Genomic DNA, 21274 nt, shown 5'->3' with positions numbered 1-21274 from the left:
CTATCTTGCTTTGCTCCTTCTGCCAGGGGAGATCAATGTGTTTGAGTTAAAACTAGGGGCTACTGCTAAACGGAGGCTGCCAGACATTGATGTTCTGCAGGCTCGTCACTCAGTCTTGGGCCTGTCCTGGGAGATAAGTCCCGTGGCCCGCTTTGGCTGATCAATGACAGGATCCATACAAACACTCTCCCACGCAATTTGCTCCCTTTGTCTTTGTCATTAACTTGTTTTTCTTCTCCTATCAGTACTTTGTGCTCAGGATCTTACCTTTTACTCGGCATACTTCAGAGAACGTGGAGATAAGGATTATAGGACAAAATTGAGCTGCACAATTAATCGTCCATAACAAAACAGCTTTTTGACTCTTTGAACCCTGTACACTGTTCAATGGTTGAATGCTTTGCTGTTTAATTTTTGATCATACAGTCGTGTCTGTTATGTTATTACCATTAAAACGTTTAAGGGGACCTACAATGCATTATGCTCGATTCCAGCTCTATGTTTTTATTCTGACTTATACTTTCTTCCGATTGGCCAACTTCTGGTAGCCAGTGCAGTGAGCATTGCCTCATCCTCTTGTCGCTGTGCTCAACGACAAGACAAGACAAGAATTAGGCTGCGATAGATGCCGCCGGAGAAGAAACTTTATTCCCTGATTTTGGTGAAACTGGATCATATTTTTTTATGGAGAAAACACTTTTGGGGGTGCCCTGTTAGCGCACCTGATGGAGCTGATGCCACATCTACCAAGGCTTAGTTCTTGGTGCAATGGCCATGGGTTCGAATCCGACGCGTGGCCCTTTCTTTTCACTCTACAACTTTCACTATTGATGAAAGGCAATAAAAACACCCCAAAAATGTTGAAATAATTTACAGTTTCTACTTTAGCCCCTAACTACCTGCAGCTGCCGCTAGCTAGTTGGCTCAACAGCATTAGCTAGCAGTTAGCGACTTTAGCAACAAGTAAAGCTATCTTTCCAAAAGAAGTCCATTAATAATAGAAAGTTGAGCCAGAGAAGCTGGAGGACATCAGAGGGAAAACCAGAAAATATTCTTTCACAACTGAAAAAACACTTTCTGTCAGACATACTGAACAGCCTAATAACTTGAAGAGTAGTCCACGGCAGAGCAGTTGAATAACTTATAAGGCTGGTGGGTGGGTGTGTCCCTTTACTTTGTGGTTAGAGCAAATGATTATATAAAGAAATCCACAATGAGCCAATGTCAACTTGCTGCTTAAAACAATACTTTCAGTGAGGTCACAGTGATTACTTTTACATATTTTACCTAATTATCTGAAGCAATGGCTATGGTTAATAGAAATATCTGACGGTGTAACATATATGACAGAAAATAAGGGAAAGAAAACGTAGCCGGGCCTTATTGGTGCGTGCATTCACCGTCAAGGTCGATTCTGTCATGAAAATGTGATCCATTGAAAATTGCTGCACCATCACCCAGACTAATCCATTGTTCTTTTTTCCACCACTTCCCCAAAACCCTCCGTCTGTCCTTAGCTAAGGTCAAGTCAAAGTGTGCCCCTACGTTCTTCGCCTGCGCTAATGGCGTCCACTGCATCATCGGACGCTTCCGCTGCAACGGCTTCAGCGACTGTCCCGACGGGAGTGACGAGGACAACTGCAGTGAGTCTCAACAACAAAATCAAACCTTAGAAATGTGTCTCACGCATTGGCCAACAGAAGTCATGGTCTGTTCAATGATTTACTGTTACTCAGTCATAACAGTTAATACTGCAGATACTCTACTGGTCATATAGCATCTGGTGGGTTGTGTGTTTTAACTCAGCTACAGCTCACTTGCAGTCCTGAACTTCTCATGAGCAACTCAAAAGTGATGCAACTTACTTATGCTGTGAATAATTGATTGACAGGCTATATGAAATGCAATGCACAGCAGGTGGGACAATGATAGGCAAGGCTAAGGAATATATTTTAGAACAATATAAAACTGAGGTAGAAATACAAGACTCAGTTTTTCATGGTATTCCATTGTGAACAAAAAAAAGAGAATACCTTGTTTACAAAACGGAACCTCCATCTTTGGAGGTTAGACGATTGATTTTTAAAACCAAAGGTTTGTAACTGTTTGTTTTTTTTTAGAACTGGTTATGCAGGTAGGTGGAGATTCACAATAGAATTGCTCTGCTTTTTGTTTCACAAAGTCTGAAGTGGATATTCTTTATGTCCCTCCTTTCAGAGGATATCGTTCTATAAATAACGCAATTCTGTGCTGTTGCAGTCCCCTCCACTCACTATTAAACCCTGCGTTTAGAACAGGTAATAATAGTGGTGACAAGGTACAAATGGCAAATGTAGCAAATTCTATTTCCCTTTTCAGAAAAGTTTCAGTTGTTTGCATTGCTTGTAACTCCTGACTCTGCACCTTTGGGTCTAGCCTTGCCTTTTAGATGGGTTAATACCCATGAGTTGAACTAAAGGACAAGGGGAACATCCATGCATAGTCTATATTAAACAGACATATGGTTTATCCTTACATGACCCCATCCCTGCTTTCCCAATGGGGAACATGCATCAAGCCAATCACTCACCATTGTCAGAAGCAGTGTTCCTTGCCTGCAGGGCCCTACGCTCACAAATCTAATCTAGCCATTTAAATGGAGCTTTGCTCCCTGCTCCCATCACATACTGCGTCACCACTGTGTAATTGTCTGGATCTTCTCACAAGATAATTCTGCCTCATTTTGCAAAAGCTAGAACAAAGACAAAAACCAGAACATGTGCTAAAAGGAAGTGGTAGTGCTGGGTAGGATTTATAATCTTTTTTTAATACTTTTATTTATTTATTTTCAGTTTGATTTTTATCAGACTCCTCAGATCAAATGTTTTACTAACTCTTTTTAATGTTTAATTTCTTCTTTTAAATCCCTGTGAAAATGTAATACCAATTTTTGTCTTTTATATTTAATCCTATCAAAGGGTTGGGATGGGATCAACAAGTACACACAAAAAATAAATTACACAAACTGCAACTACAACATTGAATTTTAATTAGCTTTTAAATATTTTTTTATGCTCTCAATGTTTGTCACTCACACAGTTGCTCCTGTTTGTCAGGTAACTGTAATCCTGTTCTAACACTTGACCCTTGAACTTCTGCTCTGACTCAACCCCAGCAGGCAACCCATTGGTTTGCTCGGAAGCTCGCTTCAAGTGTCGAAATGGCCACTGTGTAGATCGCAGCTTCTTGTGTAACGGCCAGGACAACTGTCAGGACAACAGTGACGAGGAGCTCTGCCTAACTACAGCAGGTAAGACATAAAGAGACGGGCATGTATGCAGAAAAGAAAGATGACGTTTTTTTTTAAACTGGAAATGTCTATCTATCTTAGGCTGAGACTGGGAATCAAACATAGGGCAAGGTTGATGCTGATGAAGACATTGGATTGTAGCAGATCAGATACATTTCTGATCCCTCTGATGAGCCTTTAACTCACACATTTGAAACAGTTTTTATTGGGGTTTTGGTTGGTTAATTGACACATTTCACCAAATTGTAATTACCCCTGTGAGCACATTAAATTGCTGCAGCAGCAAAATGTGAAATAATTAGCTAAATCGATCACAAAAGCTTCAATGAGAACTTATAAAGTAGTATCACTTTTTTCTATTAGCAGGGTGTGCTTAATAGAGGCAGCCGAACCTAGATTTTAACTAAAATGTGACAATGCAAGTATTTGGAGCATGATGTATGTGTTCCGTGCATATATGTATGCAATAAGTACCAAATTAAAAAGATATAAGAATATAAAACTGTTATACCTTACATAAATATATATGAGATCTATATCATGTCAGAAAGTGTAAATGCTTTTGCGTGTGATTTAACATTGTACAGTAAGTGAAATGTGCATTCCCTTTACAGAAGTAGATAATATGTGCAGAGAATGTGCTGATCTAACGGATGTGAATTACAGGCTGTCTACTTTATTACAGTCTGCAGCTGTACAACAAAAACTGACAATATTTGTATTGATATCTGTGTTCATCATTTCTTACATATACTACACTTTTAAAGTATATTATACAAATGTTGAAAATTGTGTCTAAGGTTCACTGCATGAGACAATCATGATTTAAGCTTAAAGGATCAATGTGTAGTATTTAGTGGCATCTAGCAGTGAACTTGCAGATTTAATACAGATTAGTCTTTCAACAACAGTGTCCATGAAACTCGCAAAAAATGTGAAAAGCCCTATCTAGGGTCAGTGTTTGGTTTGTTTCTTCTGGTCTACTGTAGAAACATGACAGTTCAATATGGTAGACTCTGTAGAACAGAGTAGAACGTACTGTGATTCAGTCTGTCAGACATAGCTACACAGACACAAATTATGCTGGATGAGGATACGTTTTCTCTCACAGTTAAAATGCGTCTTTTAATAGTAATATTTATCTCCTTTCACTTCCTTCAGAGTTAATTAACAACATCGACACACTGGAGTTTATTAAATTTACTCATGCCATAATTTTCTAAAATATTGGCAGTGAACTTTACAGCATATTTCAGAACAGGTGGAAGCTTGTGGATACAGTATAGCTTTTCTATTAAACTGGATAAAATGATGATAGAGCAGTTGGAAGATTCTGTCACTCAATATGTCACATATTCTGATATTTTTGAAAGAGTCACTTAGGAAATCTACGCTGCAGTCTGTGCTTCATAAAGATATGAAGCAAAGCCTCTGACAGAGTAAACTGTATGGTTAATGTGGTGCTGTGATTTTGTTCACCCAGCTGTTAAGAACATTCCTCACTATAACTATTTAACACAGAAAAATACACCATGGCATCCTTAGTGTAATGTTGTGAAATATAATATTGATGACATTGTGCTGACTTTGCATTTTAACACAAATAGCAGCAGTGTCATCCCTGACAGTGAGTCTGATGTCTTCTGGTATAGAATGTCTTATTCACTGCAAGGTGCCACTTACATCTGGCATACCATTCATATTCCACTGGCAGCTTCACTTCTCACCGGCAGCTGCTGCCACTATGGCACAACAGTCGGCCTCTGTCAACTCTTCAGCTGTACTTCCACTGGCAGGCCAACATGATTCCTGCCAGACCAACGTTGGTGTGTATATAACCCCACGCAACCAAATATGGACCACTGTCAGTGTTTTTTTTTATTTTGTCAGAAGAAATTCCTGTGTATCACTATCCTTATGTCGAGGTGCTGCTGTCACATTCATTTACTCCACTGTAAAAAAATTGTGTCAGAAATAAAAAAAATGGAAAACAGGCTAAGTGCGGGAGAAAAGTCAACGATAAGCTGTCAGCATCTATAGCCCGCAAGACAGTAATGTTATTACCAATACTGAGATAGGCAAAGTCAGCAGAAACTTGATCCAGACTCAAGAAGCGTAACATGTCTGATAAACAGGGAAGGAGTTCTGCAGCAGTCGCACATTAGATTTCAGAATATAAACACAGTAGGTCTTGGCGAAACTTTTCAACAAGATTTATTCTCTGAAATAAAATAAAACCGTTCAGTTTCTCCTCGGCTGTGGAAAATGCCTCTGATCTGCCACAGGTTGGATAATGGTTGCAGGAGATAATTATTCTGCTTAATATAAATTAGGCTGCTATCTAAATTTAACATGCTAACATTACTCAATCATTTTTTTCTTATTCTGCCTAATTAGTGAAGCTGATTTAGTAGAAATTAGCATTTTTACCTGTGTGTGTTTTCGAGAGAGACAGGCAGTAAAAGAGTCCATCTATCATCACAAGCCCATCCTTTTCAGACTCCACAACTCAGTGCAGTGCCACAGAATGCTGAATAGAACTGTATAGTGATGCAGAAATATTGATTGATCTCTGTGTCCATTGCACTCTATTTCCTTGTTGACAAGTGAACAATACCAACTCCGGTGCTGGCTGGCAGAATGTAGTTGTGTCTCATTATGGCGTCTGAGGCATTAGATCTCAGACTGCAGTCAAATCCTGGATATACATTATGAAGAATTGAAACGACTGAGTAGCTCACCATTGTGAAAACCTAATATTGGATACATTTGAAAAATGTTTGCTTATGTTCAATACAGTTAGCAATCAAGGTAGACATACAGTAGCATTCAGTGATAATGAAAAAATAACATTCTCAATCTGTTACAACTCATAGATTATATAAAATGTTTATGCACCTCATGGGTTGAGTTAAGATCTAAGGAGTGCTTTACGATACATAATATTGCCAGTACAATTATTATACTCCATTTCCTACAAAGAGAAAAAGTTCTGCCTTGCAGCGATTTCATTAAAAACCCTGCTATGGTTGACTGAGAGGCTTCTCAAACTGCCTCCATCTCTAAAGTGTTTTCAGGTGTCTAATGATAAAGTACCAACTTTTCTTATCATAAAAATGCCTGGATTTCAATGATCTAGCAGAGTAGTTTGCATGTTTTCAATTCAGCTTCCACAGCAATGTGCCAGTGCACCTACTTCTAACCTTACACAGTGTTCGGAAGCTGTGTTATATTTCGAAAGACTCGCTGTCAGCACTGATTTTACAGCAGTATTTGTATGTATGGAGCGCGAATGACCTAAATGTTCTCCCGCTTATTTTGCTGCAGAAAAACGTATGTAGTGCCACGCAAGGTACAAGTGTCGAGAAGCTGTGAGTCGTGACGTTGTGACCTTCAGAACCGATGAGGGAAGAGCTGCTCAGTTTTGTTTTTTGCTGTTGTTGTTGTTGTTGTTGTTGTTCTTTTTTAGTTATTTATTTTTTATTATCACCCTCTGTGGAGTGAAGGCATTGCTGCAGTTTGACTCTTTGCATTTCTTTCCTGTATGCACTCTGACACACACACAAACACACACGCACATACTCACCTTACATTCTGCTCTGACTTTGCCTCTCTATAATAAGCAGAGACCTGCAGGTGACAGATAAGGCATACAATATCCGCTCTAAGCCACCTGAGCACAGCATCTCCGTCTTTACTTTCTCTCCTGTAGCTCTTCCTCCATTCAACTCATCTTCCTCCTTACCCATAATTACTTGCTTCACTGTCTCCACATTTGGTTCCTTGGTTTGAATTGTCTAGTGAGAGATCGGCACTCGGCCTGACAGCGAACACGTTATTGTGGCATTTATAGAGTAGCGTTTGCTTATCCCAGTGTCCGATAATTAGATCTACAGAAACAGCACCATCCTCGTAGCTCTTTTACGCCTCCAGTGTTTTTATTTCCCATCAGAGTGATTTTAAACAATTTGGCACAGATGTGAAAAGAGCAGCACAGAGATGCTTTTACTGTTTATCGTTTTATTTGATGGGTAATTGATTTTTGAAATAGCAGAGAGGTGGCAAAGTGGCAAACAGTGCAATGTAACAGTACACAATCTTCTTTAAATGCATTGGTGCAATCATCTCGCAGTGAGATAGAAGGAGTAGGCTGGGGGAGCCTGTAATGGATAACAGAGATAAAGAAATGGAAAGCGCACCACATAAACATAATATAGTGAACCAGAAAGGGAGTCGCCAGGAGCAATGAATAGCAAATGGGCAGGAAGATGGAGGTAAGCAAAGAGAGACAGGTTTGGTAGAGAAAGGCAGGGATTTGGATAGAACTGAGTGAGGGGTAGCGATAAGCCAGAGAGGATGGGAGCAGCATCCATCTCAAGGCGAGCCCTGAGGCCGAGCAGTGTAAATCTGGAAATAGAAATGACATGAAAGCTAGCAAAGCTGAACGTCTCTTTGCTTTCCTTGGTCTTCCAGGCCGCTTGTAGCAGGGCATAGAGAGTGCGCAGCGATGGAGCGCATGTTTGCCCCTACAACAAATTGTTGTTGAAACGCCGCTGCGGGGCTCACAGAATCGGACAGATGCTGGGGGAGCCCTTGCTGAGAACAAGAGAGTCACCCTGCATATCCAGGGAAGCATGTGCATGAGCGCCTGAGCACACACACGCACAAAAATACCACAGTGCATCTCACAGTGATTGTTCTGCATATTTAATTGCAGAAAATAACTGCAGCCTCAATAAGAAACTTTATGAAGGTCATGGCACTGACAAGTTAAAGGACTCAGTACAGAAGTGATGAGCACAGAAGTTGCTTCCTCAAAAAGTGTCTGAGAATTCCCTTAGAGTCATTTAAGAAAAGTCATTCATTTAAAATGCGCACATCAGCGTCTCTCATTACACATTAATTAACACAAGTATCAGATGGCGTGGTGACTGTGGGAGAGTGTGATAGTGATTTATTCTCACATCTCCTCCATCTCAAAGAAGCTTCATCTTGGCCTTTTTCTGAACTGAAGTTGTTCTATGAGAGAAAAAGTCACAAGCAAGGGGAAGTGTAAGTGATGTGAGGGAAGGAAGAGAGGGCCAAAGGATGACAGCTTCAAAAGCTCAAAATGTCTTTGTGTGTTTTTGAAGATAAGGTGTGCTTTGTGAGGCCACAGGCATAAAAGGGGGTGGTTTTGGTTGTGTGTGCATTCACTTCAATGTCCATTTGTTCTTACAGTAAACAACACACACATGTCCAAATTTTGTTATGTTCTTCATAAAGGTTTATGTGAAGTAAAAATGTGAAGCTGTGACAGTAAAAGAGTAAAGCTGTACAATCCTGCATTAAGTTCCATGATTTACTGTAGCTTTTCAACATCACATGAGGAAGATTTATGCTTTCACTGCTGCGTCTCCTCTAGGCTATTCATTTTAATATCACTGCAATAATTGGACAAATAAAAGGTGAATAAATCCTTAAACACGTGATGGCCGCACCGCCTGTGGTGCATAAACAATGAAAGCATCAGCACATCAATTAGGCTTCTTTGAACAAAAGGGGAAACATCAATCTGCACACCAAAATGGTTCAGAAATATTAATATTCAGGACCCATCTTGGAATACATTTACACTGTTTGCTGGATAAATTCATTTACATGTGATTTAAATTACAATGCATTGTAAACAAACTTATTTATTGTCTTTCTGCTCCAGGCTATCTTTTATCACTCTTACAATAAAGGAATCACGCCCAAGGGTAGGCCTTTGTTTACACACTGCCTCAATGCATATTTTGTAATGTCCAGACCCCCATGGAGACAGGCAGGAAGTCCCTCAGCAGACTAAAGAATGCTCATGCAGACTATCCCGTATGGTCCAGGAAGTATAACTGCCACAACACATTTTGTTGCATGATGTTTTTTATCAGTGACCCCATCAGAGTAATCATTGGCCTACAGGTCCTCAGACGACTGCCAATCAGAGTGAAATGTTGGGCGGCAAGCTGACAATTAACATTAGTCTGCTACATGAGTATACTGTCAAAACACTGGCAGCTGACTTCACTCTTGACCCTGCTTGGTTTGAAGATTAATCCACCAACTAAACATGGTCCAAGATCTGCAAAATTAAGTAGCAGCAAGACTTTTTGGAGAACATGACTGTGTATAATTAAACTTGCCAGTTTTTTTTGATAAGCCTTTCAGCGAGAATCATTCGTTTCACAGTGCCTGTCAAGGGCATTTGGCAAATAACAATGTCTTTTCCAACTAAAGCATTAATATGATCATAAGCTTTATTACCACCACCACATATCGGCACATATCCACAAACCCTCTCTATTCCCACCGACAGTACAAAAAGCAATTTTAACCTTCTGGTTTGTGTATGGAGCGCTACTCTCTGAGAAGTCAAATCCCTCATTTTAAACTCCAGGGATGCTCCCCTCCCACAGAGAGTAATCTGCAGCTTTCTATTTGTTATATCCTCCTAAGGCAGTGTAAGAACTACTTGATAGATCCACTAGCACTACATCTGCTGTTTTGCATAAGCACTATGTATTCAACAACCTGCCTTCACAGCCCTGCCATTTACAGGGGCCAATAAACACCAGTAATTCAGACGGGGCTGTATATACTGTGACTGTGTGCTGACATCCAGCAGTAACTCCTGCCTCTCCATTAGCGTCACCAGTAAACTAGACATTAATATATAGTGTCAGTCTGATATATAAAGAACAAAGAGTGTCAGGGTGATTAAAAGTCCTTCTGTCTGTATTCAGTATTGGTATCCTTTTGGCTTGCTAATGGCTTCTCACACCGCCACGTCCTCCTTCATTGATTGCTGCCAGACTTTGGCCCCCGTATAATATAGCTGCTATAGATTAAAATGACAAGTTAATCCACGTGCAATTTTTGTGGTTGAGACTTGTGTGACGCTGAGATGTTGGTCTGTTCATGCCCTTCGTCAGTAGCACTCAGAGCACTGGCAGAGAGAGAAAGATGTGGGAGGGAGTGTGAAATGGTGCAGGGGAATATAATGGCAGTAGACTGAGGTGTGGGAGTGGAATGTAATAATGCCAGTTCATCAGAGCCAACGCACACTTGACAGGCACAAATAGTGAAGGTTGCACATGTCACCGCCCATGGATTTAAAAAAAGTTTCAGTTTTTGGCTTTTGTTAGCCTAAAGCCTGTTCACAAGCAGTGTTAAGGGGCTGTCGGCTGTTGGTCTGCAGGAGAGGAAGGCCAAGATTATGTTAGCTGCTGCTGGCAAAGTTGAACTGAGAGTGTGCAGCATCCTATTTCCAATACCTATTTTTAAGAATGCATTATAATTTGGAGGTCTGGCAGTATTATAGATATCTATACCATTATTATCAGCGTGTTCCCATGTCAAAATTAGTACCAAAGATTATATTCATCCATCTATCTGTTGTGTGAAGCCTGTTTCAGTAAAGTGTGAGAATATATCCACACTTGTTTAATCTTTCATTGCTTGTCATCCCTTCCTCCCCCTTTCAGGCTCACCAAGGCTAAGTGTCAGTCTTTTCAGAGCTCCTGTTGTTTAAGGACCTTGTTGCAATTGGCTGTGGCCACAAAGGGGGGTCACTCTCGAGACCAGAGTCTGCATGAATCATCCCCGTCCTTGAATCATTTCCAGTCAGCCATTGCTGTTCAGGCGCCTGTAAATTAACAACCTTTCCCTCCTAAACCTATCCTCATTCTGTCACCATGGTGATGGCGGTCAAGTGACGACCTGCACCCACAGACTAGTGGAGGAATTTCACTTCAAACAATAGCTCTACTGTTGCTACTGGGTAGAGTTGTACTTTTGAGTGACTGTTTTTTTGTTTGTGTATGTCTATGTATGTGGGCGCATGCACTTGTGATTGTTTCCCATTGCTTCTTGTTGTCATTCTTACCACAATTCCACTTTAATAGTTTTTTGGATGAGTGACTCAGATGAAAGTTCAGGCTTGCAATTTAGAGATAATATAGCTCAAGTGTTAGTCTCTGATTGAGCTGGCTTGGTCCATGATGGCCATGTACCAGCCAAAAAACAGTGAATCAAGCTGAATTATCTGATTTTGAAACATTAGATTACTTAAGTAACACTTTCTAACGTATAACCCCAATAAGGAAAAAAACAAGCTCATTAGCTCACTGATTTGTGCTTCTACGAGCATCACATTTGCATTAGAGTGTGTCAAGCCTGGCCTGAACCGCAACATCTCCCTGCTCTATCGACACTTGGCTTGAAAGACATGCCCCTCTCTGGCCCCTCACTACACACTTACTGGTTGGCTGACAGCATTCAAGTGTGCTTGAATGGGGCTCCCTCTCTCTAAGCCTTTTCTTTCCATCGCTGCAACTAAATCATTTATATCAAATCATTTATAGTACATCTACTCTTTTCACCATACAGTAGCAATTGTAGAAACTGGGCCTGCCTAGTCTGCATTGTGCAAAATTCCAGTGATCACAAGGCCATTGTCTTTCTTTAACAATATCACATTAAAGACCAAGAGGTGCTGAGGCTGCACCAATGCTAGATATTGCCTGCTCATTAGTCACCCTTAAGTTAAATGGTCGCAAATGTGACTACTTCTTTGCAAAAGTTCAGTGATTATTAATGAATTCTGTAATAGGTTCAGCGTGCAGTAAAAAGAACTTGAAAGGAAAATTTAATCACTCCTTGTTTTTGGTTTCTTTTAGAAATGTTTCCATAAGTTTGTACAAGTGACTTTTCTTTTTTTAATCTATGTTGGCTCTTTGTGGCCCAGGAAAAGGGGAAGATGCTGTTTTTGCATTTCATCGCAAGTTAAAATGGAGAAAATTATGAAAAAAGAGCAAAGAAGTACACTGAATATGATTTCATTCTCTTGGATAGCTTTGATGAATGTTGTAGAAATTTAGATACAGTACTTTTAAGAGATGGTTTTGTGCCCAGAGCTCAATTTAATCCCCCCCCCTTCACACATTTTTTAACCATATTATCTTTTCTTCTGGCATGTCTAATGCACCCATCCATAAGTAGCAGAGTCACTTAGTAGCATTACGATACTAGTCTGCTCGAGTAAATCAAAGTGAGATACCAGATCTGGCATTGTGATTGGCTGAAGGACTTGTGTATTCAAGCTAATAGAACAGACGGTGAAATATAAATATAAAGTGGGAGTCACTGGCATCAGGTGCTCCATTGCATCTTATCAAAAGAAGTGGCCCCTAAACGCCACTTCTTTAGGCTAAAGAAATCCCACTGATTGGCTGTCCTATTGCTTAAAATGTGGATCATTAAACAGACCTTCTAGTCTGCTGAATACAGCATTACCTATTCATTCATGCTATTCATAATGTGTATTTATGTATTGATTACCTGACAGTAACTAATCCAGTGTTAAATATAACTCAAAGGCAGCATTATCCCCACATGCATCTGCTCATGTGGCAATGGACCAAAAGTGGTGGGCAGCTATATGGAGTAAACAGATAGACACCCTAGAGCGATGCATTAGGTGTCAGTCAGCTCTCACTATAATGGGCCAGGTTATTTTCTGCAAATGCATTTTCTGCCAATACTGTAAGTGTGCATTCATCCATGATATGGTTGAGCTGAAGGTGTTGCTCGACAGACAATGTATAAAGGTGTGATAGAATGCAGATGTATGTTTGGGTGGTGAGGAAGGTGAGTTTGTTGTGGTGTGTATGTGTGTGTGTTTTGGAGGTTTGAGCATACACATATGTGTTTGGTGTGTGTGTATCCATCAGAGAAAAGCAAAAAGAAGGAAGGCTTAAGCGGAACAAAGGAAAAATAAGAGTGCCCTGGAGAGAGAAAAGAGGGATTGCATGTCAGAGAGTATGAGAGATAGAAATGTGAGAAGACGGTGGGGGGGAAGGAATATAGGATGAGAAACGAGCAAAATGTGAGTGTGAAGACGATGAAGCGGAAGAAGGAAGGAAAGCACAAGGGAGAGAGTGATAGAGAGCGAGAGGGAAGCTGATGGAGATGAGGGATTAGGGAGAGTGGCAAAGCCATTGAGGAAAAAAAAAGATAAAACCCTCTGGATTCATTGTGTAGAAAGACAGGGAATCAAGGGGGAGGACAGAGAAGCGGAGGGAAACAGGGAGATGGAAACGCTTGCTGGCGAAGGGGTCATGGGTGCTGGTAGAGAGAGAGAAAACCCTCTAAGAGAGGTAAAGAGAGGAACTGAGTGGAGGGGAAAATGAGAAAGTAAGCAGGAAATAAGGCGTCTGCAGAGAAGGAAATAAACAGGCAGAAACCTGAGAGAAAGGTGCAGGAAGCAGGTAAGAGCAGAACAGAGACAATGCGGGGGAAACAATGGAAAACAACAAAGTGAGTGATCGGGATGAGTGGATTGAAGTCGAGCCAGAGTGGTGAGGTGGGAATGAAACAAAGCAGGGTAGACAAAAAAAGAGAGGAAGGATAAAAACTGCAAATAAAATGGGGAGCAGGAGTGTGAGTGATGACAGGAGAGTGGAGGGAGGAAAAACTACAGGTTGAGATTTTGAAGGGGGTCATACATGAATTCTGGAGATTGAATGGGGGGCCTAGATTAGTCCCTGCATGCAACAGTGGTCTCATTCATGGTAATTACTGGATCCTGCACCATATTTCTCAACTGCTGTCTTCTCTTACTTTCCTTATTGCTTTCTCTCTGACTCCCTGTGCTCATGTACCATTACCCTCCCATCAACTTTTCTCAGTTTTGGCATTTGGCTCCCATCTCCACCCTTTTCTCATCACTTCTCTTTACCATTTCACCTCCTCGTTGCCCACTTTCTTGTCTCCTCTAATCATGGGCTTTCTGCCCTCGCCTCTGTTCTCTGCTCGTTTCCTCTGGCATTCTGCAGTCGCTTTGTCCAGATGGGCATGGCTTAAACGCAACGCTTGAGATGATAAGACCCCTCTGTTCCTGCCATCCCTTATTTTTTTGTATTTTTATCATCCCCACTAACAGCCTCCTCATCCTTTTTTCTCTCTGTCTCTGCCTCGCCCATTCTTTCTATGTATGTAGTTCTCATTGTTTGATGTCATATCAACTGTCAGATGGACACCCTCATGCCAGAGGCATGTTAAAGCCATGCTGGAGATTGATAGAGCCAGGGCAATAAGGAGAGAAAAGGAGCAAGTAATACTGTGAACAATAAAAATAGATATTGTGGTGTGTTTCACCTTTTGTCCTTCTCATAAGCAGCATTGTTTTGTGGTGAGAATGTGCGAAAAAGCAAGGACAAGTGTGCCTGCAGGACTTGTGTGCCGGTCTGTGGTATCCTATATGTTTGTGTGCTGCTGGGAAAATTACTGTATATGGTTGCGACAGAGATAGAGAAAGAAAAAAATATATTTATGCACAAAATACATTGCTTGGAAAACCTGAGGAAATTCCTCAGTTATTGTCACAAAAAAAGCAGCTTTGCCTTGAACAGTCTTCTTACACAATATACAAATCAGATGCTCTGCAGCATTTTGCATATAAATCCCTTTCTCAGTACTTTTTTTTAAATTTATCTTAACTGTTATTAATCTTCTGTAGATTTAAACATAAAGCTGAAACAGTTATTACTTGTCAATGATCAGTATGGCATGTCAGTTATACTTCGGGCTGCTGTTTTAATAACCTTCCTTTCTGTTTGAGTTTCTTATCCAAAAGCTTGAAGCACATAGCAGTGCAAATTAACTTTGGCCTTTCTCAAACCTCTGTTAGGCTACATTTTAACTAACTGCTTTTGATGTTTGCTTGTTGCGGTGGACAATGGTGAATATACAATATTAATACATTTGCCAAACTTGTGGTCCGGGTTAAGTAATAAATGGAAATGGAAAAAGTAGTTTTTACCTGTTCTATAGCTGTGTGTTCTTTCTGGTATACATTCTTTTTCTCAGTTTTTTCTTCTTTATATTTATTGTTTTATCTGTATTCATATGCACATAAACATAATTGATATTACCAGTATAAATTATGGTTGATAAGTGTGTATGTCCACTTGATTTTAGTGTGTGTAATAGCTTTAATATAATGTTGATGTGGCAAAAAAAGGCTGTGGTTCTGTGTTGGAGTATGATTGTATTTCATGGGAAGGTATTTGGGGATGGCACTTCAAGTGTTACGTGCTCTGATGAACATTATTGGGAATTTGAACCATTGATATTGCAGACTTAAGTCCGTTGATTGTTTGTCAATAATAGAGTAACAGGGCTACAGAAGTGCACCACTTCACAGGGAATAAATACTGAGCAAAAAGAACAGTGGGTAGTACCTCTGCTAGGGAATATCAAAATAGAGCGAAATGTCTGTATTGTAAATTGCAGGATTGTTGCATTTGGAGAAATGGCTGTCTTTCAGATGTTTGAATAAGACAGAAAACCACACAGAGTGTAGCTCCATAGTTCTTTAGAGAGTGTTTTCAGGGTTATCTGCGTGGTGCAAATGCTTGACTCTTACTGCCTCTAAAAGCACCTCACACAGGCTGTAATGGGCATTTATTTACTCTTGTAATTGTGAAACATTTCTTTATGTGCCTTTGCTTTGTATGCTGTGAGCTATAGGCAATTTCCTAGTAGACTATGCACAATAGATGTGGATGTTTAGACCAACTGAGTGTATTCCTGAGGGATGGCCTTCGAGTGAGATTTTATAGCCTAGTTTCTCAAAGCAGCATCTTCCAGCTCTGCCAATCTACTGGGAAAGCTTTTACCAGTGTTTGTATTCACAGAACTATCATCAAGACTCATGGCTGTCATTTTCTTGACTTTTTTTCTTTTATTAATTTTCATGTCTTGAAATCATATTGCAATCGTAATATCTTCAAAATAATCACAATATGATCATATCGTGAAGCCCTAAATGATATTGATTGATTATTTTCTGCTGTTTGGCCATGAAAGACGTGTGGCTCTTGGTATGTGTCTGAATGTTGGTTGGTCTGTCCAAAGTGTTCTTTCTTACCATGCTAACGTTAGCATGCCAACATGAGCTGTTCTTAAGCTTAGAACATTAAATCTTACCAGTCTAACAGCTTTAATCAGATAAGAGTTAACTGCAGTCTGACAGTGAGCTAGAGAACTAACTCTTGACTTGTTTTTAACCATCCAATAGTTTTCTTTACTGGTGTTTAATGAACATTACAGCTTAATTTGGTCACTTGTATGGCCTGCTGTGTCTCAGTTTCATACTGTACATACCAATTTTTTAGTATGTTCCTTTATTCAAATATTCAAAATGATCCACAAAACAGTAAATTACACATGCACAAAGGAAATTGAGTAGATGATAGTTGCTGGAAGAAACAGAATGATGTTGATGACACAGCTCATGGAAGGTTGTGTATTACATTAAATTAAGTCTTATATATTTGGAAAAACACTTATTGACGCCTGTTAGCACACATCTAATATAATTTTTCTGTTTGTAAAAGGCGGCTAAAAGTACACTAACTGCAAAATCACATTACTATGAAGACAAGTATTAATATGCTACTATATATACCGGTAGTTTTAGCATGTAGTATGGAATTGGGACACAGTTCTGTGCCTGTAATTGCATGTGTGAAAGCTGTGCCTGAACATACAACCCCTCCACAGTATGCTATACATGATCACACTCCTTAACACAGCATCATATGACTCCCTCAGGCTGCGGATGATGTGTAGCTGGAAGCTGCATTATTAATTAGATGGGCATAAAGTTGACTCCCTTGCACTGTGTGCTACAGCTTGATGTGTGGTCTGTCTCATCTGTGGTTGTGTGGGTGAGAGATTATGTTTCTGTGTTACAGAATATGTGCGTGCATGCTTGAGCATGGTGCTGATGGATGGGATAATGAATAAAAGTACATTTTTTCGAAAGCATTAATTACAGAGATGAAATGAACGTGTGTGTGTGTGTGTGAGTGCATGGATAGGGATCAGTTACGTTGGAAATGATGCAGTCTAAGTGTATGTTAACGTATACTGCGGCTGGCTGTTATTGATTTGGAAGAACCCATTAGTGTTGGCTGTCTAAAACATTAAAAGAGGCTCCTGCTGAGAATGGGGCGTATAAAGGATCAACAGACATGAAGAAACGGAAGTGTTTGATACAAGCTGGGAAACAAAGGAATCTGGTAGGGAAAGGCAAAACAAACATTCACTGAGCTTTCAGTGATCAAACAAAGGAAAGAATGCTGCCAATGAAGATGGACAAGAACATAAATGCAGTGGGGGAATAAGAGTGCAAGGGAAGGAATGAGCAAAAGATAAGAACAAGTAAGCTGTGCTGCAAGGGTATAGCAGGAAAAAAAACTTCTGCCTCTCCAACCTCGAAGGGTTAAACACACACTGAGCCCCACTGCTTCAAGTCAACCAATAAGCCACAGGGGTCGTGTGCATATAGCATATACAAAGTAAAGTACATGCATAATTGATTTTAGATGCATTGATCCTAATTGGCTCTGTTGTGGAAAAGCCTTGCCCTTCAGCAACAAGCGGAGTTTGTTATATTTCCTTCTGGTTAATGAAGCTGTTGTGTTGTAAATAGCTTGGGGAAAAGGTGCCAAAGACGGTTGCCTGTCACATCTTTGTGGTTTATTGAACATTGTTCAGTCTTTTTCGGTCTTTAAGAGGACACCAGTCAGGCATTTCCAGCTGTGCGCCTCCTTTGGTTTGCAATGAGATGCAAATGGAGGTGCTGGGAGAGAAAAGGTGGATGAGAGACAAGGGAAAGATTGAGATGCAATAATATCCAGGGAGTATGGAAGACCACACAGAAATGGTGACATACTTAGCATACCTTCTGGTCAGATAAACCAAGATTCCTGCTGAGATTTTGTTTACACCCCCTCCTCATTTTTGTTAGCACAGCTCCTCATTGTGCATTCAGACTGCACAGCGTGAATGACCGTGATCCTTAATGATCGGCTCCACCGTGATTTGTCAAATGTAAAAGGTCATGACTTCCAACACGTATCTCAGAGAGCGCTCTGAGACAGCCTTATCTCTGACCTCCAGGTACCAGCCTCCCCTCAGGCACTGATCCCCAATCTTGCCAGGCCTCTTCAACCCTGTCAACTGTCACACTCGGAGCAAATATGTACAAGATGCACAACTGACCATCATGCACCACTTCTTATCACTCAGACAGAGGCTATTGATTCCACTCTAGCTGAGCACGGAGATATGAGCAGGAGCCATAGACCTTCAGCAATGGGCTGTGTTGTTCTGTTGTTTGACTTTGATAAAAGACGCAGGGGCTCGTCTTGCTTCCTCCAGCCTGACCAGGCCTATTGTTGAAGGAGAGAGGATTAGATGGTGGAATGGGTATCAGGGGTCTTGCTCTATTTCTTAACCAGGAAAAAAACAGGGCAGAACTGAAGCCATTGGAGGACTGGCATTGAATGTGGGCACTGATATACTGTGTGTCTGCATGGCTGCAAAAGACTTCAGTGCTCTTTGCAGACAACTTTTTTGGTGTCCATGTTTGCTCGTCTGTAAATACATTACTAGAGATGTGAATCTTCACTGGTCTCTTGATTCAATTCAATTACAGTTAACCTGTCAACAGTCCAATACATCTTGATGCATCTCAATGTACTGTATCACATCCTGAATTTTCTATTTCACTTCATGGCTACTTTTTCATAAATTAATACAAACAGTCAGAGAAATCTCAAGTGAACTCGCTTTTTATTTAGACAGTGCTTTCAAAATTCAGACCAGCAGTCTATAATGTAAAAAGCTGCATCTTTTTCAATACCCTGTCCCACCTCAGTAATCTATTACTGTTACACACAAGTCGAACAGAAGTCCAGGAAAAGAATGTAATGGCTACTCAATTAGCTTTACTGATTGACTACATTACCAGTGCTTTTGTTACGCTGTAGAGCGCAGGTATCATTGTTTCTATAAAGTGATTTTGTGTGCCTCAGATTTGGTGATTCTCTTCCCTCTCCTTAGAGCTAAATGGCAAACTTGACAGCGCCTGCCTAATTCTTGGCTGATCTCCTAGGCTTGCGGCAGATTTTACACACAGCGTTCGTCTTGTCGAGGTTGTGCTTCCCAGTAAGTTAATAAAATCTGAAAGGTGCTCAGATGTCTGCTTTCTAAATACTGCATTTTTTTTATCACTCACTGCAGATATCTGCCTCTCTCCGCCATACCTACCAACATAAAATGAATCAGAGTGGCATAATGATGTATGTGTGGAACTTTATTGTCTAGCTGAGGCTGGAAAATCCACACGGTTAATAGGCTATAATTTTTTTGTGTGTAGGTTGCAAACTCCCGATTATGTTGTGTAACTGCATTGATGCAGAATCTTCCTTGTCTGCATTGTGCTGCATCTCAGCATGGAGAAATCCATCGCTGCATGTGTGTATACAGTATGAATGTGTGTCTATGTGTGTCTTTGCAAGGTTTATCCCACTTGATCTGAAGCCAGATCTTGGCCTGACTTCCCTGTGCCCCTCTCCTCTCTGAGCTCAGACTTATCATAGCGTTGCCTGCCAGGATAAAGTGGGCTGCTGTTCACTGTACCTTTAACAGATAAGCCTTGAGCATGCTGTCCTGCTTTGACTGGCCCTTCCACATACTTATGGGTGAACACAGAAACAAACAACTGTATAGACAGATTTCTAAAGCAAGGATTTGTGTGTATGTGTTTTTTATTTCCAACTTGTGTCTTATTTTCTTACCTACAGTACTTAAACCTCTCAGATACAGCAATATATAATACTGACAGTCAATCTGAAATTCTGTTGTTGGCAGGTTTGATGTTTGTCAGCAATTTAAGTGATCAGTTGGAAAATAAATCCAGGCAGAAAATGCCTGAAATTATTCCAGAACTGTCCATTTTCTACATTGTTATTAAGAAAAAGGTCTCTGCACACCTTAATTAATCTTGTCTGTAACTATGATCTTGGCTCTGAGAACTAAATCAAATGCTTTCAACTGGAACTTCACTCACTGAAACAGTCTCCTGTTGCCACCACTTCTCAGTATATACAGTTACCAAGAGGAATGTATTGCTTGTGTACTCATGCATGTTCTTGTGTGTGTGTGTGTGTGTGTGTGTGTGTGTGTGTGTGTGTGTGTGTGTGTGCACATGCGGTTTTTTGAGTGCACAGCTTGTGTCATAGTTAAACCTTAGAGTACTCCAACATAAAAATTCAGTTTGACAGTTTGTCTTCAGTATTCTGTGTTGGTACTGATTGTGTTTAGATTTACTATAATTTAGTGTTACACATTATCTTGGAAAAGGCACATTAAGTGTTCTGCTTTTGACACTGAAATGTGGTTAGATTAATTTACTCAGAATATAAAAATAATTGGATTTTAACTCCCAGTTCAAAGTATTACAACTCAGAACAGAAAAAAGATGTCACATAATGCTCACAAATGAATTAGTTTTTTCACAGAACTGTGTAGATGTGGGCTGGAAAAAGACTGCATCTGTGTGTGTCATAATGTCAGCAGTGATACATAAAGCTGCACTACAGCAACCTTTTTAACCAACTTTAATCTCATTTGTAGACCTGCCAGTCACCAGGGCACTTTGGGACAAACACAGCAGGTGAACCTGTGAGTGGCAGCCTAAGAATGACTGATGGTTTAACTGCCACTTGTGTGATCAATACAACTGACATCTGCACTTGCAGCTCGCATTCTCAACTTTAAACAAGCAATAACCATGCACTAATCTGATTGCTGCAGTATATGGATGTGGGGATAGCTCTCTTCAGAGAGTTGGATAAGCACTAGCAGTCTAACTACCAGCGTTTGCACAAGGATATTGTGACAGTGACAGCTACTGAATGTACATTTACAGATATTTTTTTTATTAAAGGATTATATCAATTTTCTTGCAGTTAATAGGCCTTTCCTGCACACCATTTCTGTAAGCAGAACACATTTTTTAGGCTGATTTCCCAGCAAAACAAGACTTCCTTATTAGAGTAGTCAAGGTCATTAGAGATTTGAGAGTAAGCTGCTGAAATGCAAATGTTT

General features: G+C 40.3%; 1 protein-coding gene across 2 annotated transcripts in view; it reads left to right on the top strand.

The window, feature by feature from the left end:
• Positions 1-21274, top strand: part of ldlrad3 (low density lipoprotein receptor class A domain containing 3) — a 70700-nt gene that overhangs the window by 34799 nt on the left and 14627 nt on the right. The window contains exons 3-4 of one of the 2 annotated variants that reach the window (XM_051383598.1): positions 1518-1643; positions 3158-3289. In XM_051383598.1, the coding sequence (XP_051239558.1) occupies positions 1518-1643; positions 3158-3289 (258 nt within the window). Of the gene's footprint in view, positions 1-1517; positions 1644-3154; positions 3290-21274 lie in introns of both variants that reach the window. The other variant, XM_051383597.1, reaches the window with a different exon arrangement.

Source organism: Dicentrarchus labrax, unplaced genomic scaffold (genome assembly GCF_905237075.1).
Source record: "Dicentrarchus labrax unplaced genomic scaffold, dlabrax2021, whole genome shotgun sequence".
Taxonomy (NCBI): Eukaryota; Metazoa; Chordata; class Actinopteri; family Moronidae; genus Dicentrarchus; species Dicentrarchus labrax.
The sequence above is the reverse complement of the archived record's forward strand: the minus strand, read 5'-3'. Positions and strand labels throughout refer to the sequence as shown.